This window comes from Helianthus annuus, chromosome 9 (genome assembly GCF_002127325.2).
Source record: "Helianthus annuus cultivar XRQ/B chromosome 9, HanXRQr2.0-SUNRISE, whole genome shotgun sequence".
NCBI classification, from domain to species: Eukaryota; Viridiplantae; Streptophyta; class Magnoliopsida; order Asterales; family Asteraceae; genus Helianthus; species Helianthus annuus.
Genome location: NC_035441.2, coordinates 3,093,367 through 3,114,754, shown reverse-complemented (window position 1 = coordinate 3,114,754; position 21,388 = coordinate 3,093,367). Strand labels below are relative to the sequence as shown.

The 21,388-nt window shown below is 34.4% G+C and overlaps 1 protein-coding gene across 1 annotated transcript; it reads left to right on the top strand.

Annotated features, from left to right (window-relative positions):
• The first annotated feature begins 1,211 nt into the window (after positions 1-1,211).
• On the top strand, positions 1,212-20,533 carry LOC110877028 (myosin-17). Its single transcript, XM_022125182.2, has 35 exons — positions 1,212-1,533; positions 4,045-4,173; positions 4,272-4,415; positions 4,507-4,652; positions 4,762-4,918; positions 5,886-5,944; positions 6,064-6,223; positions 7,418-7,567; positions 8,039-8,175; positions 8,254-8,400; positions 8,482-8,641; positions 8,722-8,823; positions 9,898-9,935; positions 10,015-10,141; positions 10,237-10,407; positions 11,069-11,200; positions 11,271-11,380; positions 11,896-11,956; positions 12,050-12,227; positions 12,629-12,834; positions 12,924-13,043; positions 13,138-13,236; positions 13,712-14,073; positions 14,869-14,986; positions 15,366-15,419; positions 15,652-15,732; positions 15,862-16,188; positions 16,277-16,483; positions 16,762-16,899; positions 17,509-17,579; positions 18,895-18,994; positions 19,092-19,205; positions 19,298-19,378; positions 19,505-19,587; positions 19,979-20,533. The coding sequence occupies exons 1-35, from the start codon at positions 1,531-1,533 to the stop codon at positions 20,100-20,102; spliced, it is 4,596 nt and encodes a 1,531-aa protein (XP_021980874.1). The 5' UTR covers positions 1,212-1,530; the 3' UTR covers positions 20,103-20,533.
• The last annotated feature ends 855 nt before the right edge of the window (positions 20,534-21,388 follow it).

Sequence of the window (21,388 nt, the reverse complement as noted above, 5' to 3'; positions counted from 1 at the left end):
TTGTCTTTTGATGTTCCTGACAGGGTTTGGAGCGGCAAAGATGTTTCATACGATGATTTGCGGGTCTTTGGATGCAAGGCTTTTGTGCATATTCCCAAAGATGAAAGAACAAAGCTTGATGTAAAGACCAAGCCATGTATATTCGTTGGTTATGGGGGAGATGAGTTTGGACACAGGTTTTATGATCCAATCTCGAAGAAACTCATAAGAAGTTTCGATGCTGATTTTATTGAAGATCAAAGTTTGAAAGATATTGAGAAGACAAAGATAGTTCCTCAACATACTGATGATCTTACTGATTTGGATCCAGTTCCTCCACAACACTCTGAGCCACATAATGAAGATGATATTTAACATGATGAACAACACGGTACTGATAATCATGATATTCCAGAGCAGCAAGAGATTTTTAAAATCAATATGAGATTTTAAACCCTTGCCCTCTGTCAGATTCAAACCCAAGATTAAAGTCCTGATTCGTCCATTTACCCATATGTCCATAAAAAAATGTCCCAAGAGGAATCAAATATGCGTCTCCACTAGGGAGGACAAACTAATTAATCGCGAAACCAAATTCTTATGACAACTGATATATTATACTAAATAAATACGGGTTATTGGATTTTATCATCCCTAACTATTGTCTATTGGCCGCTGCTATCCCCAACTATCACTTTGACGAACCCCTAACTTAACACTTAATGTGTTTTGTCACAACGCCATTAACCGATTACTAACTTTTGATCCTGTCACTATGCTTTTGGGAGTGTCCTAAGATCCCTAAAACCTTCCTAAGATCCCTATGACACCCCCAAAATTATAGTAATAGACTAACAAGATTAAAAGTGAGTGATCAGTTAACAACGTGGTGACAGAACACACTAAGTGTCAAGTTGAGGGTGACGGACGTCAAAGTTATAATTAGGGGTGACAACAGCCAATAGCCGATAGTTTAGGGTGATAAAATCTAATAACCCAATAAATACTAATCATGGAAAAACTACATTTGCAATTGCGGTTATTCACATTCACATTCACAACGTTAACATTTAACAAATTTAAATTTAAATTTTGAAAATTTGAAATTTACACACACTAAGGTAAAAAAAAAACATGAAGATGGCAATTTCGTAAATAAAGGGAAAAACAGACCCTAAGCTTAAAAGCAAACCTCAAATGACTGCTTAATGTCTGATTTCGTGTCTTGAGCCGCTTCTTCATATGTGTGGACTTCCTTCTAGAGAGAGAAAGTTTTAGAGCGAGAAACCCCACAGCACATATTGCTTTGCTGTTTGTACAATATACAAATACATACATACACATATAGATACAAATTCTTACGTCATTCCAGAGGTAGAAAGAAACATTCCAAAAAGTTGATCATCACCAAAATCTTTGTGATTTAATCTTTGGGGTTCTTGTTCTTCATCTTATTATTGTTAATATCGATCTGGGTCAGCGACGACTGCTTTGTGGGTTCTGTATTTCATTGATGAGAAGAAGATCCATAGGGCTTTCTAATCATCTTTGATGGTATGTTTATTCTTCTAATTATATTTTCTTTAATTATCTCTTTGCTTGATTGTTTGTTTGTTTGTTTGTTCTTCAACTCAAATCTGCTAAATTTAAGTTGGAATATGATGCTTTTTTGTGATTAATTGTGGGGGGGGGGGGGGGGGGGTTGTTAGTCAATTTAATAATGTTATTTAGGTAGGATTTTGGGGGTGGGTCAATTAGTCCAAGTTTATTGCTTTGATTAATTGATTCTAGACTTATGTTGAAATTTTTGGTGTTTAATGTTATTTAGGTAGTTTTTAAAAGTTGTTAAATATGTTATGGAGGGTTTTGTAACTCATGAAATGTTATGTCTTATGATTTGTTGATTATTATGACTGGAACTAAGACAACTTCCAATTCGAACCCTAAATTCGGTTTACCCAAACATTACCTTAGATTTATTGATGGGTTTTTGTTATGGAGCATGCTTGGATAACAACTTAGGGGAGTGGGGGTGGTCACTAGTGATGAAATTCCATCACTCACAAACATCCAATCATGTTCCACCACGTCAGCAACCACTATTCTATCACTCACAAGCATTCTTTAGTGGCGGTGGTCATCACTAGTGATGGGATTCCAATGTACAAGTATTAATACACAATGTACAAGTCATACACATACATTCAACAATTCTTCAACGCGTGATAAAATCCACGCGTTATAACTATCACTCGTTATAAACTATGGTGGCGGCGGTGTTCGTGATAGTTTCACGAGTGATGGGCAGTCCATAACGGACGGACCACCCCCACTCCCCTTAGTTATCTTATTAGAGATGAGAAGAAAAATCTTGTAGTCATGACAAGTGGAAATTGCCGAGTATATAAATAAATACCATTGGAGACCTTCATTCTTGACAACTTAAACTTGTATAAGATTGTGTATAATAGGCTCTATGTAAGTATGTAGAGAATAATATTACACTTGGATACCTTCTAGATATGATAATTAGTTAATTATTATATAACTAGGCTAAGGAGGGGGAACATCCTGTAGCTTGGAAGGTGAAGAGATTTTTCTGGTTTTTTGCGTGTTTCGATGCGTTTTTCGGGGTTGGAAATCGGTCGGCGATGAGTGATGCTGTATGGTAAAAAAGGATTATGGCCGTTCTTTTTATTTTGTGACAAGACCATAGTTGTTGTTAGTAGCGCTCATAGCGGGCGCTATAGTGTATAGCGTAGCGAAACGCTCATGTGTCGCTATCTGATCTTGGCGCCTCCATAGCAGGTGAATAGCAAGATTTTAGGGTTTTTTTTGTTAGGGATTTTTACATATTTCCCCCTCCTAAGCAGCTTTATTACATATTTCCCCAACCCATAAATTTAATTACATATTTCCCCTTCCTAAAGAAGCCTTATTACATATTTCCCCAATCTCTAAATTTTTATTACATATTTTTCCAATCTCTAAATTTAATTACATATTTCACCTTCCTAACTCCATATATTACATATTTATCCATTTCATTAAAAATACTCTTATAGAATTACTATTTTACCCCTAATGCGTTTATTAAATCAATAACTAAAATATATTTCCTAGCTTCACATTTGAACACGGATATTTTCCACCAGCTCATATTAATAGTAACTATTTATTTATTTAACTGTAAAAAGTAGCTTTTTTCGTTTTATTTTATTTAATATTTAATTGGCGTGTTTATCCCTTTGTTATTTATTTTATCGGTTCATTATTTTGTAATAAGAGGTTGTTTTTCATTTGAATATTATCCTTTTGTTATTTATTTATAGGTTCATTATTTTTTAATAAGAGGTTGATTTTCATTTGAATATTTTAATAACATTTTTATTGTATAGATTGTTTTCTAGTTTTTATAAACAAAATAAAGAAAAATTTTATCAAATTCATAAAGTATCATTTGAAATGGATAAATATGTAATATATGGGGTTTAGGAAGGTGAAATATGTAATGAAATTTAGAGATTGTGGAAATATGTAATAAGGCTTCTTTAGGAAGGGGAAATATGTAATTAAATTTATGGGTTGGGGAATATGTAATAAAGCTGCTTAGGAGGGGGAAATATGTAAAAATCCTTTTTTGTTAAATATACATATAAAATGGCGTATTGGGATATAATATACATATAAAATATTTCTAAAATTTTTATCTAGTGCGTCGCTAAACATAAAATAGCGCCCGCTAATCCACTATTACTACGTAGAGTATAGGTAGCTTGTCGCAATGTTTAGCTATTCGCTATTAACAATTATGGACAAGACCCAATGGTGGCTTGTGGGCGGCGATGCTACAATGAGTTTTTAAAGGTTCGATTACGTTTAGGCTCGTGTGATACTATGTGTGTTGTGACTTGTGAGAAGTAGCATGTGGTGGCGGTTAAGGTGTTTGGAAGTAATAGATATAGGATATAGGATATACATAAAAATAGAGATAGTATCTTGTAACATTACTAGAATTTACATTTTAGTCCTTTTATATGTGTTGACAATATCGAACATTTGCAGGCGGCACCGGTTAATATTATTGTGGGTTCACACGTTTGGGTTGAAGATCGCGCTTTAGCATGGATTGACGGGGAAGTGACCCGAGTTAACGGGCAAGAGCTTCATGTACATACCACAAAGGGAAAGACTGTGAGTGTCTTTTAATGTTACATTATTTGGGTAAACTGTTTGAAATCGAAACAAACTTTACACTTTTTGGACTTTGGTTTGACTTAATTTGACTGCAGATTGTTACGAATGTCTCGAAAGTGTTCCCAAAAGATACCGAAGCTCCTCCTGGAGGTGTAGACGACATGACACGTCTTTCATATCTACATGAACCGGGAGTGTTACAAAATTTGGCAACCAGATATGAACTTAATGAGATTTACGTGAGATTTCATGCTTTCGTTTTTGTTAATATAAAAAAAGTTGTATTGAACGACATGGTTAATTAATTGATTGTTTTTACGGTTTTTGTAGACATATACCGGAAATATTTTAATTGCTATAAATCCATTTCAAAGATTGCCTCATTTGTACGATACACACATGATGGAACAATATAAAGGAGCCGGATTCGGAGAACTTAGTCCCCATGTTTTTGCCGTAGCAGATGTCGCATACCGGTATACTAATTGTTAAACTATAAATATCGTATTTTAATTTAGTTAGTTTACTTAACGTTCCTTTAACTTTAGGCTAAGCTAATTATTTTTATTTCTATTTTTTAATCAGGGCGATGATTAACGAAGGAAAAAGTAATTCAATCTTGGTCAGTGGAGAAAGTGGTGCCGGTAAAACCGAAACAACAAAGATGCTCATGAGATATCTTGCGTATTTAGGGGGGCGATCTGGTGTGGAAGGACGCACAGTTGAACAACAAGTTCTCGAAGTAAGATTGAATTTACTTTATTGCCCCTACATCTTGACTATGCAGTTAATATCGTGATATCTCACCGATATATCGATTATCGGTCCCCATGTAAAATATTGGTGTCAAATATTGGTTATCGGTTTGTAAAATATTGACCGATATATCACCTGTTTTCCGATATCATACCTTTCTTCTTAGTTCTAGCATTCGTCTTTCTTCTTATTGCTGCTATTAGTTATTTAAGTCTTAATCGTTAATGTTAGTGTTAAATGTTGGTGTTTTAAGTCTTAGTCAGTTCCTACTTGCTACGATTGTTAGTTTTTTGCAAGTTGCAAAAGGTTAATTTGTTAAGGGTAGGAGAGTATACTGAATTGTTAGTGTTAAATTGATATATATATAGAGGCCGGTTATTGTACAATTGGCCTTAATGTACGATGCGTACGCTGTGAAAATATAACATGCGGCTTCACAAACCCAGACAACCTATATCATGCGGCTTCATAAACCCGGACATCCTATAACATGCGGATTCACTAAACCCGGACAACCTATAGCATGCGGATTCACTAAACCCGGGCACCTATAACATGCGCATTCACAAAAATGGGAAAATATAACATGCGGATCACAACCCCCGGCACTACTTCACAAACCCGGACACTACTTCACAACCCCGGACACCCTGTAGCGTGCGGCTTAACAAACTCGGAAACATATAACATGCGGAATACTCATCGCGTACGCTTGTACGTTAAGGTCAATTGTATTTTACACTTTCTCTCTCTCTCTCTCTCTCTCTATATATATATATATATATATATATATATATATTCTGCATGATATTAAAATTCTCGATGTCCCACCGCGATAACCTATATCTCAAATATCGGTCCTTGACAGATATCCGATATTTTACCGCATTAACTACTTAGCATCTCGAGTCTAGTTTTTGAAATGTTATGAACGAATGTGTATTCATTTGCAGTCAAATCCTGTACTCGAAGCATTTGGGAACGCAAAAACTGTCAGGAACAACAACTCAAGGTAAATTTCTATTATTTTTTTCAGTAATGTATTAATGTTTAATACTTTGGAGTTTTTTTTTTTTTTCTAAGAAACTAACATTCGTTTTTACTATGTTGGTTTTGGCATGGTCAAAATAGTCGGTTTGGTAAATTCGTTGAGATACAGTTTGATAAAAGTGGGAGGATATCGGGGGCGGCTATTAGAACTTATCTGCTTGAGAGATCGCGTGTTTGTCAGATATCTGATCCCGAAAGAAACTACCATTGTTTTTATCTTCTTTGTGCTGCACCACCTGAGGTATTTATTTTCTTACGTTTTAATTTTTATGTACGTGTCGGTATAAATTCGAGTTCGTCTACGTTTTAACGTAATTTTTGTTTGGAAACGAGTTAGTTTTATGTACGTTTTGAGTTGGACTACGTTTTGACGTAAATTTTATTTGAAAATAAGTCAGGTCAAATATAATACGTTTTCATTGGATTGTATAAATTTAAGTTACTATGCTATACGTTTTGACGTGGGAAGTAGCAAGAGCCTTTATCTAATCTACTATTGAACCATCTCACCTGAAAGTCAGTCGCTACCTTAAGGCATGCCTTTCGTAAACGAATTGCGGACTCGAGGCTAGGCTTTCTCTGTGACTTTTCCTCTTTAGCCGGCTTTCAGGCATGAGGGCTTGCTTTCCTCTTTTTGGGGCAGGGGGCATAGATGCCAAACAAACCTGACCCCTATCTATCGTCGTAGAAGCTGTTGTAAATTTAATACCGACCCATTCTACCCCCAACTTTGCACTAATGTCAAAATTAACCTACTAACTTTGTAAATGTCACCTTGACCCCCTCAAGTTTATAAAGTTTCGAGTTTACCCCAAAGCCAATTTCTTACGTTTTAATTTTTATGTACGTGCCAGCATAAATTCGAGTTCGTATATGCTTTAACGTAATTTTTGTTTGGAAGCGAGTTGGGTCAACTATATAATGTTTTATTTTTATGTACTTTTGACGTAAATTTTGTTTGGAAATAAATCAGGTCAAATATAATACTTTTTCATTCGACGACATAAATTTGAGTTACTATACGTTTTGACGTAAATTTAGTTTGGAAACGAGTCGGGTCAGTTGTAGTCTATACTTTATCATGCTGCGTACGACGCCAACACAAGTGTTTGTTTTATGTACGTCTTGAGTTGCCTACATTTAAACTTATGTTTTGTTTGGAAACAAGTCGGGTCAAATATAATACATTTTCATTCAACGGTATTGAATCCGGATTACTCTACGTTTCAACCTAAATTTAGTTCGGAAACGGGTCGGGTTGATTGTAGTCTACAAGTTATCACGTCGCGTATGGTGTCGCCGCAACGCGCGGCGGGTAAAAAAACGAGTAAATTACAAAAATGGTCCTTATGATTTGGCAGAAACTACAAATACGGTCCAGATACATATGTTAATGTAGTTTTTTTTTTTTTTTTTTTTTTAAATCAAACTGCAGGATAGAGAAAAGTTTAAATTGGAAAGTCCACAGTCATACCATTACTTAAATCAGTCAAAATCATTTGAGCTCGAGGGTGTAAGTGATGCACATGAATATCTTGCTACAAGAAGAGCAATGGACATTGTTGGAATCAGTGAGGAAGAACAGGTTAAATCTCTCTCTCTTTTTTTAAATTATATATATAATATATGGGTTAGGTTAACTAACGTACAAATGCCCTTATCCTACATTACGTACGCTACAATCTCAGCCGTCAGATCATCTTCCGGCATTGAAATCGCATGTTGTTTTTTTGTAACAATTTCGCATGTTTTTTTTAACATGCGATTTCATCAAAATTACCACATGCGAAATTGTTACAAAAAAACATGCTATTTCATCAAAATTATCACATGCGAAATTGTTACAAAAAACCAACATGCGATTTCATCAAAATTTATCACATGCGAAATTGTAACAAAAAAAAAAACATGCGATTTTCAATGCGGGAAGATGATCTGACGGCTGAGATTGTAGCGTACGTAATGTACGATAAGGGCATTTGTACAGAACACTTTCTCTATAATATATCGTATTGTTATTGTATTTTCGGTTTCTTACATTTCGAGATCTTTTCAGGATGCAATATTTAGGGTTGTAGCTGCGATTCTTCATCTTGGTAATATTGAGTTTGCAAAAGGAGAGGAGATCGACTCTTCGGTGCTTAAAGACGGGAAATCTCGGTTTCATTTGAATGTGACAGCTGAATTGCTTATGTAGGTTTAATTTTATAATTAATATACTCTTGGTCGGTTTTAATTTTCGGTTAACCACCATCTAATTATAATTAACAGGTGTGATGCTAAGAGTTTAGAGGATGCATTGATTAAACGTGTAATGGTGACACCCGAAGAAGTTATTACAAGAACTCTTGATCCTGAAGCCGCACTCGGTAGTAGGGATGCTTTAGCTAAAACAATCTACTCTCGTTTGTTTGATTGGTAAAAACGGATCAATTTTTTTTTTTAATGTTTCTTCGAAAGAATATATTATATTTAGCTTTTGTGATCTAAATCTTGTAGGATTGTGGAGAAAATAAACAATTCGATCGGGCAGGATCCGAACTCAAAATCACTAATTGGTGTTCTTGATATATACGGGTTTGAAAGTTTTAAGCATAACAGTTTTGAGCAGTTTTGTATAAACTTCACAAATGAAAAACTGCAACAACATTTCAACCAGGTTAGGTTTTATCGATTACACCAGTGAATTAAATAAATATATGAAGTTTTTTTTTTTTTTTTTAATTTTTTTTAATGCAGCACGTGTTTAAAATGGAGCAAGAAGAGTATACCAAGGAAGCGATAAATTGGAGCTATATAGAGTTTGTTGATAATCAAGATGTTTTGGATCTTATCGAGAAGGTTTTGTACTTCCTCTTTGTTTGCATGTACCGTAAACGACCGTGTTCGTTCATTAAGGAATGAGCATGTTCATGAACAATTCACGGATGCTTACCGAATGAGATTTCTTGTTCGTGTTCATTCATTAAGGAAATGAACATGTTCATGAACCATAGTTGTCAATAGCGGTCGCTATGCTCGCTATAGTGAATAGCGTATTGGTCAAAGGTCGCTACTGGGTATGTAGCCATAAATAGCGGGATTTCAGTTTTTATTTTTTATTTCTTTAAATATATATAGCGATTAAATATAGCTATAAAATAGCTGGATTTTAGGAATTTGTTAAATATACATGTAAAATAGCACATTTACCAGGGTATTTTGATTTAATATACATATAATTTTTTTTTTCTAGTGCATCACTATTTATAAAATAGTCCCCGCTATTCATCGCTTATCGCTATTTGTCGCTATTTGCCATTAACAACTATGTCATGAACTATTCATGAACACTTACCGAACGTAGACGAACCCAAACAGATGTTCATTAACATAAATGAACACAAACGAACGTTATATATTCATTTAAAGATACAATCTGCATTTTTCATCAGAAAGATTAGGAAGAATCCACCAAAAATAAATAGATACTTAACATAATCAACACAAAACTTGAGAAGTTTGTCAGACTTTACACAAACTGAAATTGAAATGATCAAGTGAGGGATGTTGGCGGAAGCGTATAGCACAACTATGGTTTCAAATTTTAAAAACTAAAGCCAATAAAATAAAAATATAACATAAAAAACCTTTAGATGAATGAGCATAAATGAGCAAGAACATAAATGAACACATTACCGAACGTTCACGAACATAAACAAACAAACGCAACCTCTGTTCATGTTCGTTTGTTTAACTTACCGAACAAAATTTCTTGTTCATGTTTGTTCATTTATTAAACGAACGCACATAAGCGAACTTCCCACCGAAAGGTTCACGAACTGTTCGCTGACCGTTTGATTCGTTTACAGTCCTACATGTACCTTCTATCAGTACATCAATTATTGTAATGGAAACTAATAAAATTTGTTACAGAAACCTGGAGGAATCATCTCACTTCTCGATGAAGCCTGGTATAACACAATATTCCTATATTAAATTTTCTTTTGTTATATACATAAATAGTTTATGTTTTTAAAATATTTAATGCAGCATGTTCCCAAAGTCTACTCATGAAACCTTTGCTCAGAAGCTGTACCAGACATTTCCGAAAAACAAACGGTTCATCAAACCGAAGCTTTCTCGCACTAGTTTTACGATAGCTCATTATGCAGGGGAGGTATGTTGGTGTTTTTGCATTGACTTCTGGTACGCAAACTAAACGTATTTAAATAGTGATTTCTGACTACAAACTAAACACCACCTAATATGCAGGTGATATATTTAGCTGATCAGTTTCTTGACAAAAACAAGGATTATGTGGTGGCTGAGCATCAAGATTTATTAACCGCCTCGAAATGCCCCTTCGTTGTTGGTTTATTTCCTCCGCTTCCTGTAGAATCATCCAAATCTTCCAAATTTTCCTCCATTGGTTCGCGATTTAAGGTATTAACTAGTGGGTTACCACCCGCAATCCGCAACGGGTTCGAAACGTAGATAAAAATAAGTAAATCGCGAGAGTTAAAGTTGCTTGATGTTTTACTTTAGGGGCTAAAGTTGTTTATTATTAAGTTGAGGGGTTAAACGTGTCACTATTAAAGTTGTTTGATGTAGTTAAGGGGCTAAACATGTCATTATCAAAGTTGAGGGGCTAAACATATCATTATTAACATTGAGGGGCTAAAGTTGTTTATTATTGAACTTGAGGGGCTAAACGTGTCATTATTAAAGTTTAGGGGTTAAACATGTCATTGTTAAAGTTGAGGGGTAAAGTTGTTTTAGTTAAGGGGCGAAACATGTCATTACCAAAGTTGAAGGGTTAAACATGTCATTATTAAAGTTGAGGGGCTAAAGCTGTTTTAGTTAAGGGGCTAAACATGTCATTACCAAAGTTGAGGGGTTAAACATGTCATTATTAAAGTTGAGGGACTAAAGTTGGTTCATGCCAAAGTTGAGGGGCCAAAGTTGGTTGATGTGACAAAATAGCATATTTATAGTATTTATAATATAATTACTATTTATCTCTCTGTTCTTTATGTATATTTTCGAGTATTTAACACTTGCGTAAAAACATCTTATGAAAAATGAACTTGTCTACTAAATGCAGTTGCAACTTCAGTCTCTAATGGAAACGTTGAGCACAACCGAACCTCATTACATTCGATGTGTGAAACCGAACAATGTTCTCAAGCCTGCTATTTTTGAAAACCTAAATATTATCCAACAATTACGATGTGGTGTAAGTAATTTTTACGTTTCTTTGTGTTCAATCTTCGGTACTGGTTTTTAAATCGACGTTTTGATGGTAGGGTGTTCTTGAGGCAATCAGGATCAGTTGTGCTGGTTATCCCACCAGGCGAACGTTTGATGAGTTTCTTCTTCGTTTTGGTGTTCTTTATCCTGATGTTCTTGACGGAAAGTACGGTTTTATAACCTTAATGTTTCTGATTAGAGTAAGCTGCCATTTTGGTCCCTGAGGTTTGGTTACTTTTGCTACTTTAGTCCAAAACTCAAACCTTTTGCATTTGGGTCCCTGTGGTTTCAGTTTTATTGCCATTTTGGTCCAAAAATGAAATCAGGTCATACTTGTCTTATAAAATCCTGCAATTTTGTCATTTTCCTCAGGGGCAAATCAGGTCATATTTGTCTTATAAAATATGGTATTTATTTATAAAAAAGAAACGATCATTTTGCCCGTGTGGAAAATGACAAAATAACAGGATTTTATAAGACAAATATGACCTGATTTCATTTTTGGACCAAAATGGCAATAAAACTGAAACCACAGGGACCCAGATGCAAAAAGTTTGAGCTTTGGACTAAAGTGGCAAAATTGACCAAACCACAGGGACCAAAATGGCAGTTTACTCTTCTGATTATTTGTTTTTTTTTTTTTTTCGTTTTTAATGTTCTGGTAACGGTTTTATTATGTAGATATGATGAGAAGGTTGCATGCCAGATGCTATTGGATAAAATGGGGTTAAAAGGCTACCAGGTAACAAAAATCTCGTTTTTGAAGTTACGAACATGGTATATTTGAGATGAAGCTTCTAGGAACGAAGATTTCTGATTTTAAGTACGTTTGCAGATCGGGAAAACAAAGGTGTTTTTACGTGCTGGTCAAATGGCTGAGCTGGATGCGAGAAGGGCTGAGGTTCTTGGAAATGCAGCTAGAATCATTCAAAGGCAAATGCGTACTTATATTGCACGCAAGGAGTATATTTCCATACGCAAAGCTGCTATTCAGTTGCAGGCTTGCTGGCGAGGTATCTCTATATTCACAACTCTTACTTAATTGTTCTCGGCAATGTTTACTGGACTGGACCGGCCGGTCGGACCGGTCCGATTTACCCTACCAGACCGTTTTGAGTTGAACCGGCCGGTTGGACCCTAACAAACATTACGTCCGGTTCACCCGGTCCGACCCGACTAGTGGACCAGTAAGGAGACTAGTTTGACGCCCAGTCCGGTTCTGAAACTCAGTCGAACTTACCCGGTTATACACACACATATTCGTGTGTGCATGAAATTGTGTACTGTAAGGAGGATGCATACGCAATTGGCCCTTATTTAATATTATTATAATATTATCCTCAAGTTGTATTGGAGCTGTGATTCATGTTTTTTTTTTTTTTTTTTTTTTTTTTTTTTTTTAATTTGGTAACAGCTTTATCTGCTTGCAAGCAATTTGAATTATTAAGAAGAGAAGCAGCAGCAGTGAAGATTCAAAAAGATTTCCGTTGTTTTGTTGCTAGCAAATCGTATCAAACACTTAGGGCATCTACAATTAATTTACAAACGGGATTACGAGCAATGACTGCTAGAGATGAGTTCAGACACCGAAAGCAAACTAAAGCAGCAATTTTTATACAGGTAATATAATAAAGAACATAAGTTATAAATTAATTTTAATAAATGCATGTATTATAAGTTGATTTTATCATTTTTTTGATGGAATGCAGGCTCACTACCGTTGTCACAAAGATTGTTCTTACTACAAGAGTCTTCAAAAGGCTACGTTATATACTCAGTGCTGTTGGAGACGTAGAGTTGCAAGAAAAGAGCTTCGGGCGCTTAAGATGGTATTTATATTGTTAATTAAAAATTTGAAAAACTTATTATTTCCGGTAATTAAAATATGTTTAGAGTTGGTGATTAATTAACTGTAAATTTTAGGCTGCAAGGGAGACCGGGGCCCTCAAAGAGGCGAAAGACAAATTAGAAAAGCGCGTGGAAGAACTTACGTGGCGTTTGCAGTTAGAGAAACGGCTAAGGGTAAATTTAGTAATTTTACTTGGCCATTCTCGCCCCTTAACTTTAGAATTATGAGTTAATAATTTAAAGAGTTAAATGCCATTTTAGTCCCTGTGGTTTGGGTCATTTTGCCAGTTTAGTCCAAAGGTTTCATTTTTAACCTGTGGGTCCAAAAAGGTTTCACTGTTGCCATTTTAGTCCACTGGGTTAAGTTCATTTATTTTTTCTGTTAACGAGAAGGGCAATTCGGTCATTTTATATGGCCGAATTGCCCTTCTAGTTAACAGAATTACATATAAAATGACCGAATTGCCCTTCTCGTTAACAGAATTAATGGATGAAGTTAACCCCGTGGACTAAAATGGCAACGGTGAAACCTTTTTGGACCCACAGGTTAAAAATGAAACCTTTGGACTAAACTGGCAAAATGACCCAAACCACAGGGACTAAAATGGCATTTAACTCTAGTTTAAAATTGTGATATTACTCTTTACAGACTGAATTAGAAGAGACAAAAGGTCAAGAAACCGCAAAGTTGCAGGATGCGTTACGTCTGATGCAAGTTCAAATAGAGGAAGCAAATGCTAAAGTAATTAAAGAGCGTGAGGCAGCACGTAAAGCTATCGAAGAAGCACCGCCAGTTGTTAAGGAGACACCTGTCATAATTCAAGACACTGAAAAGATCGACGCCTTAACCGCTGAGGTTGGAAGTTTAAAGGCGTTGCTGTTGAATCAAAAACAAGAAGTAGACGAGGCTAGAAAGTCTTTGATAGAAGCTGATGCAAGGAATGCTGATTTAATGAAAAAGTTTGAAGATGCTGAGAAACGAGCGGAACAACTTCAAGAATCTAATCAAAGGTTTGTAGTCACAATATTTAAAAAAATTGATAAAGTTTATTTTAGAGTAAATTGCCATTTTAGTCCCTGAGTTTTGTCCAAATTTGCCATTTTAGTCCAAATAGTTTTTTTTTTGCCTCTGGGTCCCTGACTTTTCCCTTTTGTTGCCATTTTGATCACATACACTAACTCCATCCAAAAACTCCATCTTTAACCAGGGGTATTTTGGGGATTTTCATTTTAAATGTTTTCAATTGCCATTTTGATCCAATTCCAAAAAATAAAAAAATTCTAAAAAATTCCATAAAAATTCTAAAAAAATACAAAAAATCCGTTTCGGCGCGAACCGTTTCGAACCCGAACCGTTTCGAGCTGAACCGTTTCGACGCGAACCGTTTCGACCCGTACCGTTTCGACCCGAAACGGCTCAGCTCGAAACGGTTCGGGTCGAAACGGTTTGCGTCGAAAGGTTCAGCTTGAAACGGTTCGCGCCGAAACGGATTTTTTGTATTTTTTTAGAATTTTTATGATCTTTTTAGAATTTTTTTTAGTTTTTGGAATTTTTTTGATTTTTTGGAATTGGATCAAAATGGCAATTGAAAACATTTAAAATGAAAATCCTCAAAATACCCCTGGTTAAAGATGGAGTTTTTGGATGGAGTTAGTGTATGTGATCAAAATGGCAACAAAAGAGAAAAGTCAGGACCCAGAGGCAAAAAAAAAAAAACTATTTGGACTAAAATGGCAAATTTGGACAAAACTCAGGGACTAAAATGGCAATTTACTCTTTATTTTATCGTTATTATTATTTTATAGGCTTGAAGAAAAGCTATCGAATATGGAATCCGAGAATCAAGTACTTCGCCAGCAAGCACTGACCATGTCACCAACCGGAAAATCCATATCTGCAAGACCAAGAACGTTGATTATTCAGGTACCATACGAAGCGAACTCGAAGTTCAGTTATTCTTGTTGATTAGTTTATAGGGTTAGGATCAAATACAAAGTCTCCTAAAAATAAGAAGTCGTAAGAAGGGTATCAAACGGACTCCAGCTGACCTCATTCAAGCGGCATTGGAACCGTCTCATCGAACTCTACGCTTGTAGATTTTAGATTTTTTTTTATTATTATTGTGTCTTTTTATTTAGCATTGTGTCTAATCTATATTTGCGTCATTGTGTCTTTTCTATATTTGCGTCATAGTGTCTTTTTACCTCGACATTGTGTTATATTTCTATGCATTGTGTTATATTTTGCTTGACATTGTGTTATATTTCTCGGCATTATTAATTTTCTTTTTATGAATCTACAGAGAACGCCAGAGAATGGAAACGTTCAAAATGGAGAAACAAGGGTGGCTACACCTGTAAGAATACTATTGAAATAGGAAATTGTAATTCTAAAATGAATATGATTACAATAATTGAGAGAAATATATAGACTATTACAATTGTAAATATAGAAACGTAAATCATAATTATTGCCATATAATTAGCCTCAATCTCTGCCTATAATCTTGGTTTAATAAATACTTAACATTCATGAAATAAACTCCATATTAAATTACAAAATTTAGACATATTTGTCATGTTTTTCAGGAGACAACACATGTTCTGGCAAATTCAAGAGAGCCGGAGTCAGAGGAGAAACCACAAAAGTCTCTTAATGAAAAACAACAAGTAAGTGTCTATGTCTATGTCTATGATCATTAAGTATGCTAATTTGTACTCTTAAAAGCCTATTTAAAATATTTCAAATATAATGATATTTTCTGATTTTTTTTTTGATTACTCAATGTCTGTCTTTAGGAGAATCAAGATCTACTTATCAAGTGTATCACACAAGATCTCGGTTTTTCAAGTGGCAAACCGGTTGCTGCTCTTTTGATATACAAAAGTCTTCTCCATTGGAGGTCATTTGAAGTTGAAAGAACTACGGTGTTTGACCGTATAATCCAAACCATTGCTTCAGCTATAGAGGTCCAGGATAGTAACGATGTGCTAGGCTATTGGTTATGTAACACATCGACGTTACTTACGCTACTTCAACACACACTTAAAGCAAGTGGGGCCGCTCATATGACCCCACAAAGGCGGCGATCATCATCCGCCTCACTCTTTGGAAGGATGTCACAAGTATGACCGTCATAAATATATAGTTCCGCTTTCAATACGGTTAATAATGTTTCTTTTCGTATAAAGTGCAAACTTCAATAAATTTCAGGGGTTACGGGCATCTCCTCAGACCGCAGGCCTTTCGTTTCTTAACGGTCGAGTGCTTGGTAGACTTGACGATCTACGCCAGGTGGAAGCCAAATATCCAGCTTTGTTGTTTAAACAACAGCTTACTGCATTCCTCGAGAAGATGTACGGAATGATACGTGATAATTTGAAGAAAGAAATATCTCCATTGCTTGGATTATGTATCCAGGTAAACTCTTCGTTTTTTGTGTGGGTTGTAATCAGTGGCGGATCTTGCCCGTTGAACGTCCCAGGGCCGAAAGACACGGTCGCTAAAAAATGCCCGGGCCGAACATAGTATATATAAAAAATTTCGGTTGAAATGCGGAAAATTAGCACTACGGCCGAAAAACTTGCCAGGGCCGTGGCCCTGGCACAGGCCTTCTAAGAACCGCCCCTGGTTGTAATTGTATTTTAAAAGAAGTATTTATTTACAAGAATGAAATTGATTGATATTATTGGATGCAGGCTCCAAGGACATCTCGTGCAAGTTTAGTTAAAGGGCGTTCACAAGCTAATGCAGTTGCTCAACAAGCGTTAATTGCTCATTGGCAGAGTATCGTCAAAAGCCTTGATAATTACTTGAAGACAATGAAAGCAAATTTTGTAAGTTTTATTATACCCTAGACGGGACGCCTGCAAATGAACCGAACATTCATGAACTGTTCGGCGGGAAGTTTGTTTATGTTGGTTTATTTAAACAAACTAACGAGCGTGAACTTTTTTGTTCATTTAATTACGCGAACGAACACGAATACATGTTTTGTTCGTTCATTTATGTTCGTGAAGGTTCGTTTATGTTCATTCATTTATGTTCTTTTAAATTTTTTATAAATACATAAGTCGTATTTATATAAATAAAAACATTAAAAGGGATTTCTAACCACTTATATAAAAATAACTAATTAGTAACGGAGCTTCCTAGTCATAATGGGCTTTGGAATTGAACTTATCGTAATTAATCACTAATTTATATAAAAAACTACTTTATATTTGGTCAATTATGTTCATTTGTGTTCATTGTGTCTATAGTTTGTTTGTTTAGACGAAGGAACATAAACGAACACGAATATGTTCATTTTCTTAATGAACGAACACGAACAAAAAAACGTGTTAGATTATATGTTACTAGACAATAAAACATTCCTATCAAATTTATTCTGGATTTTTTATGCTTAAAAAATATTTCTATTTTGTGTTTTCTGGATTTTGCAGGTGCCTCCATTTTTGGTGCGCAAAGTATTCACACAGATATTCTCGTTTATCAACGTTCAGCTATTTAACAGGTAAATGAAGCATATATATATGTACTAGGTTAGAACCCCGTGTATTACACGGGTTGAATAAATGTAATTTTATATATTAAATAATAAAAAGTTATATCTTTATGAAACTCGCATATTTTACGGGTTAAATAAATTTAATTTTATATATCAAATAGTAAAAAAAAGTTATATCTTTAAAACCCATGTGTATTACACAGATTAAATAAATGTAATTTTGTATACCAAATACTAAAAGCGTCGTATCTTTAAAAACCGGTGTATAATCGGGTTGAATAAATCTACCAAATGAAAAAAAATTACATCCTTAAAAACCCCGTATATTACACGTGTTGAACAGATCTAAAAAAGAGTTATATCTTTAAAAACCATGTGTATTACACAGATTAAATAAATGTAATAAATACTAAAAACATCGAATCTTTAAAAAACCCGTGTATAGTCGGGTTGAAAAATCTACCAAATAATAAAAAAATTTATATCCTTAAAAACACCGTGTATTACACGTGTTAAATAAATCTAATTTTACATGGCAAATGATAAAAAAAAGTTATATCTTTAAAAGTTATATCTTTTACTATATTAGCCCAAAATAAGAATTTTTAACATATTTGCCCTCATGGTCTCTATAACTAACCATTTTGGCCCCTAAGTCTAACCATTTTGGCCCTCATGGTCTCTATAACTAACCATTTTGGCCCCCATGATCTCTAGACTTAGGGGCCAAAATGGTTAGTTATAGAGATCATGGGGGTAGATATGTTAAAAATTCTTATTTTGGGCTAATATAGTAAAAGTGATATAACCACAGGGGCCAAAAACGTAATTTACTCTATCTTTAAAAGCTTCGTGTATTACACGGGTTATATAAATGTAACTTTGTATAGTAAATATTAAAAGTTAAATTTTTAAAAACCCCGCGTTTTATACGAGTTGAATAAATATAATTTTGTATACCAAATAATAAAAAAAAGTTATATTTTTAATAAATTAGGATAATATTTAATGTTAATTTATTATTTATATATTTAATATAAGATAAGTAGAAAAGAGATGTATTTGTTTTAAAAATATATTAAATTAACAATTTAGATTTGAGGATAATATTTTATTAATGTATGATAAGATTTAATATTAATTTATTATTTATTTATTTAGTTAATATAAGATAAGTATATATTTGAGGATGCCTTCAATGAATGACAAGTGTCCAAAAATTGTTTTCTTTTATTATAGTAGATAGATAGATAAGGTTTTTTATTCAATAACTAAATGCGATATGATTTCTGACATTTTTTTCTTACTTTATATATTGAAGTCTTCTATTGAGACGAGAGTGCTGCTCGTTCAGTAACGGTGAATACGTAAAATCAGGGTTGGCTGAACTTGAACAATGGTGTTGTTATGCAACTGAGGAAGTAAGCATTGGCTTCAGTGGTTTAAACTTTAAAATTAAATTCATATAAACTATTATTAGTTTTTTTAACCGATATGTATATATATTTTTATTTTCAGTATGCAGGCACTGCGTGGGACGAGTTGAAGCATATTAGACAAGCTGTTGGATTTTTGGTTATTCATCAAAAGCCCAAGAAAACTTTGAATGAAATAACCAATGAACTTTGTCCTGTAAGATTATCCTCTTAAACGATACGAGATATAATATTAATAACCGATGAAATATTTTATGTTCAATAGTAATACCCTCTGTTTGTGTGCAGGTGCTTAGCATACAACAACTATACAGAATTAGCACCATGTATTGGGATGACAAATATGGTACACATAGTGTTTCTTCAGAAGTAAGTTGCTTTTTAGTTTCCTTGCAAAAAAAAAAAAAAACAAAAAAAAAAAATCTATTTTTATTTTTTTTTTTTGGTAAATTTTATACATTTCCAACATTCTTCTAACGGGATCTTTGTAATCAGGTCATTTCAAGTATGAGAGTTATGATGACAGAGGACTCGAACAATGCTGTTAGCAGTTCGTTTTTGTTAGATGATGACTCCAGGTAAAATCTCAAAACTTGTATACACCAAAAATTAATAATTGAGTTAATTGCCCGGATGGTCCCTGTGGTTTCACGTTTTTTCACGTTTAATCCCCACCTTTTGAAAATAGCAGGTATGCTCCCTATGGTTTGTTATTTTGTTACTTGGATAGTCCCCTGAGTAGATGTCAGTTAGTTTGGAAATAGCAGGTATGCTCCTTATGGTTTGACATTTTGTTACTCGGATAGTCCCCTGAGTAAATGTCAGGGGACTATCCGAGTAACAAAATGACAAACCATAGCTATTTCCAAAATGTGGGGACTAAACGTGAAAAAACGTGAAATCACAGGGACCATCCGGGCAATTAACACTTAATAATTACTAATTTATGGGGGGTTGTTATTATTGCAGCATACCGTTCTCTGTGGACGATATATCCAAATCTATGCCGCAAGTTGAAATAGGGGACGTTGAACCACCACCGTTGATTCGTGAAAACTCGGGTTTTGTGTTTCTACATCAACGGACCGAATGAAAAGATGAGACGTCCCTTTTTTGATGTCTTTATGGCTGCATGCCTGTGAATACCGTTTCTTTTTTATTGTATTTATTTCGGTGTGCAATACGTTTTTTTTGTTTTCCCAGGCGGTTGGGGTTTTTATTAGTGTCTGGGGTTCGATTTATTTTGTATCCGTTTTTAGCCTTTGGGTTGGGTTGGAAAGGGGTGATTATTTATTCATTAGATATGGCAGGCAATTCATAATATTGCCAAAAGTGTGTGATGTACTGATGTTGTTGTTATTGGTTTTGAAATTATTTATAGTTGCAAATTGTTAGGTTACAATTTGCATTAGTCTCAAAAACTGTATAGCTTCATTTTGTATACTGTATATGATACCCTCTTGTAGATCAACTTGTGTTGAATTTAATTTTCATAAGGATATGACTCTTTTTTTATTCTGTAAATTACACTTTTTGATGCATGTTGGTGACAAACTTTAGATTAGAAAAAGTTCATTCTATTTTTTTTTTGGCTAAAAATGTGTGTTTGTATATTAAAGGGAACTTCTGGTTCTTGAGGGTTCAAAAACACATATGGACTATTAAAACTAGGGGTGTGCAAAGGCGGTTATGGAGGCTTAACCATAACCGATAACATTTTACAAAATTACCCTACAAAGCTTTATCGCCTTATTTTGTATGTTGTGTATGACACCTTCTCTTGTAGAGTTAAATTTAGAGTTACTACCATTTAGTCCATGTGATTTGTTCATTTATGTTATTTCAGATCAAATTTCAAAATTGTATCAAGGCCTTCCTGACATTCTCAAAACGTATCATTTTAGTCCACATAACTAACCCCGTTATAGAAACTCAGTTAGCTCAGGGGTAAAATGGTCATTTTACATAGATTTTTTTATTTTTCTTTTTATTATTAGAGAACCAATTTTAGATTTGTATAGAAACTCAGTTAGCTCAGGGCTAAAAATTTGCAACCAATATTTAGATCGACTTAGAAGAGGCAAAAGCTCAAGACACCGCAAAGTTGCAGGATGATTTACTGATGACGCAAATGAAGATAGATGAAGACTAATTCGAATAATTAACTAGCCGCTGTAGTGAGTTGTTAGAAGGTAGTTAGTTTTATTTTGAATTATTTCTCTTTCTATTAGACCACCAAATCCAATGGTTGTTTTGTTTTGTTTTGTTTGTATGAATAAATCCTTTTACTTACTAATGTTTAAATGGTATTAGTTTCTTTAACAACCGATTTTATTATAACACTAGCAAGCTAGAAAAAAACACACAATTATGAAATAG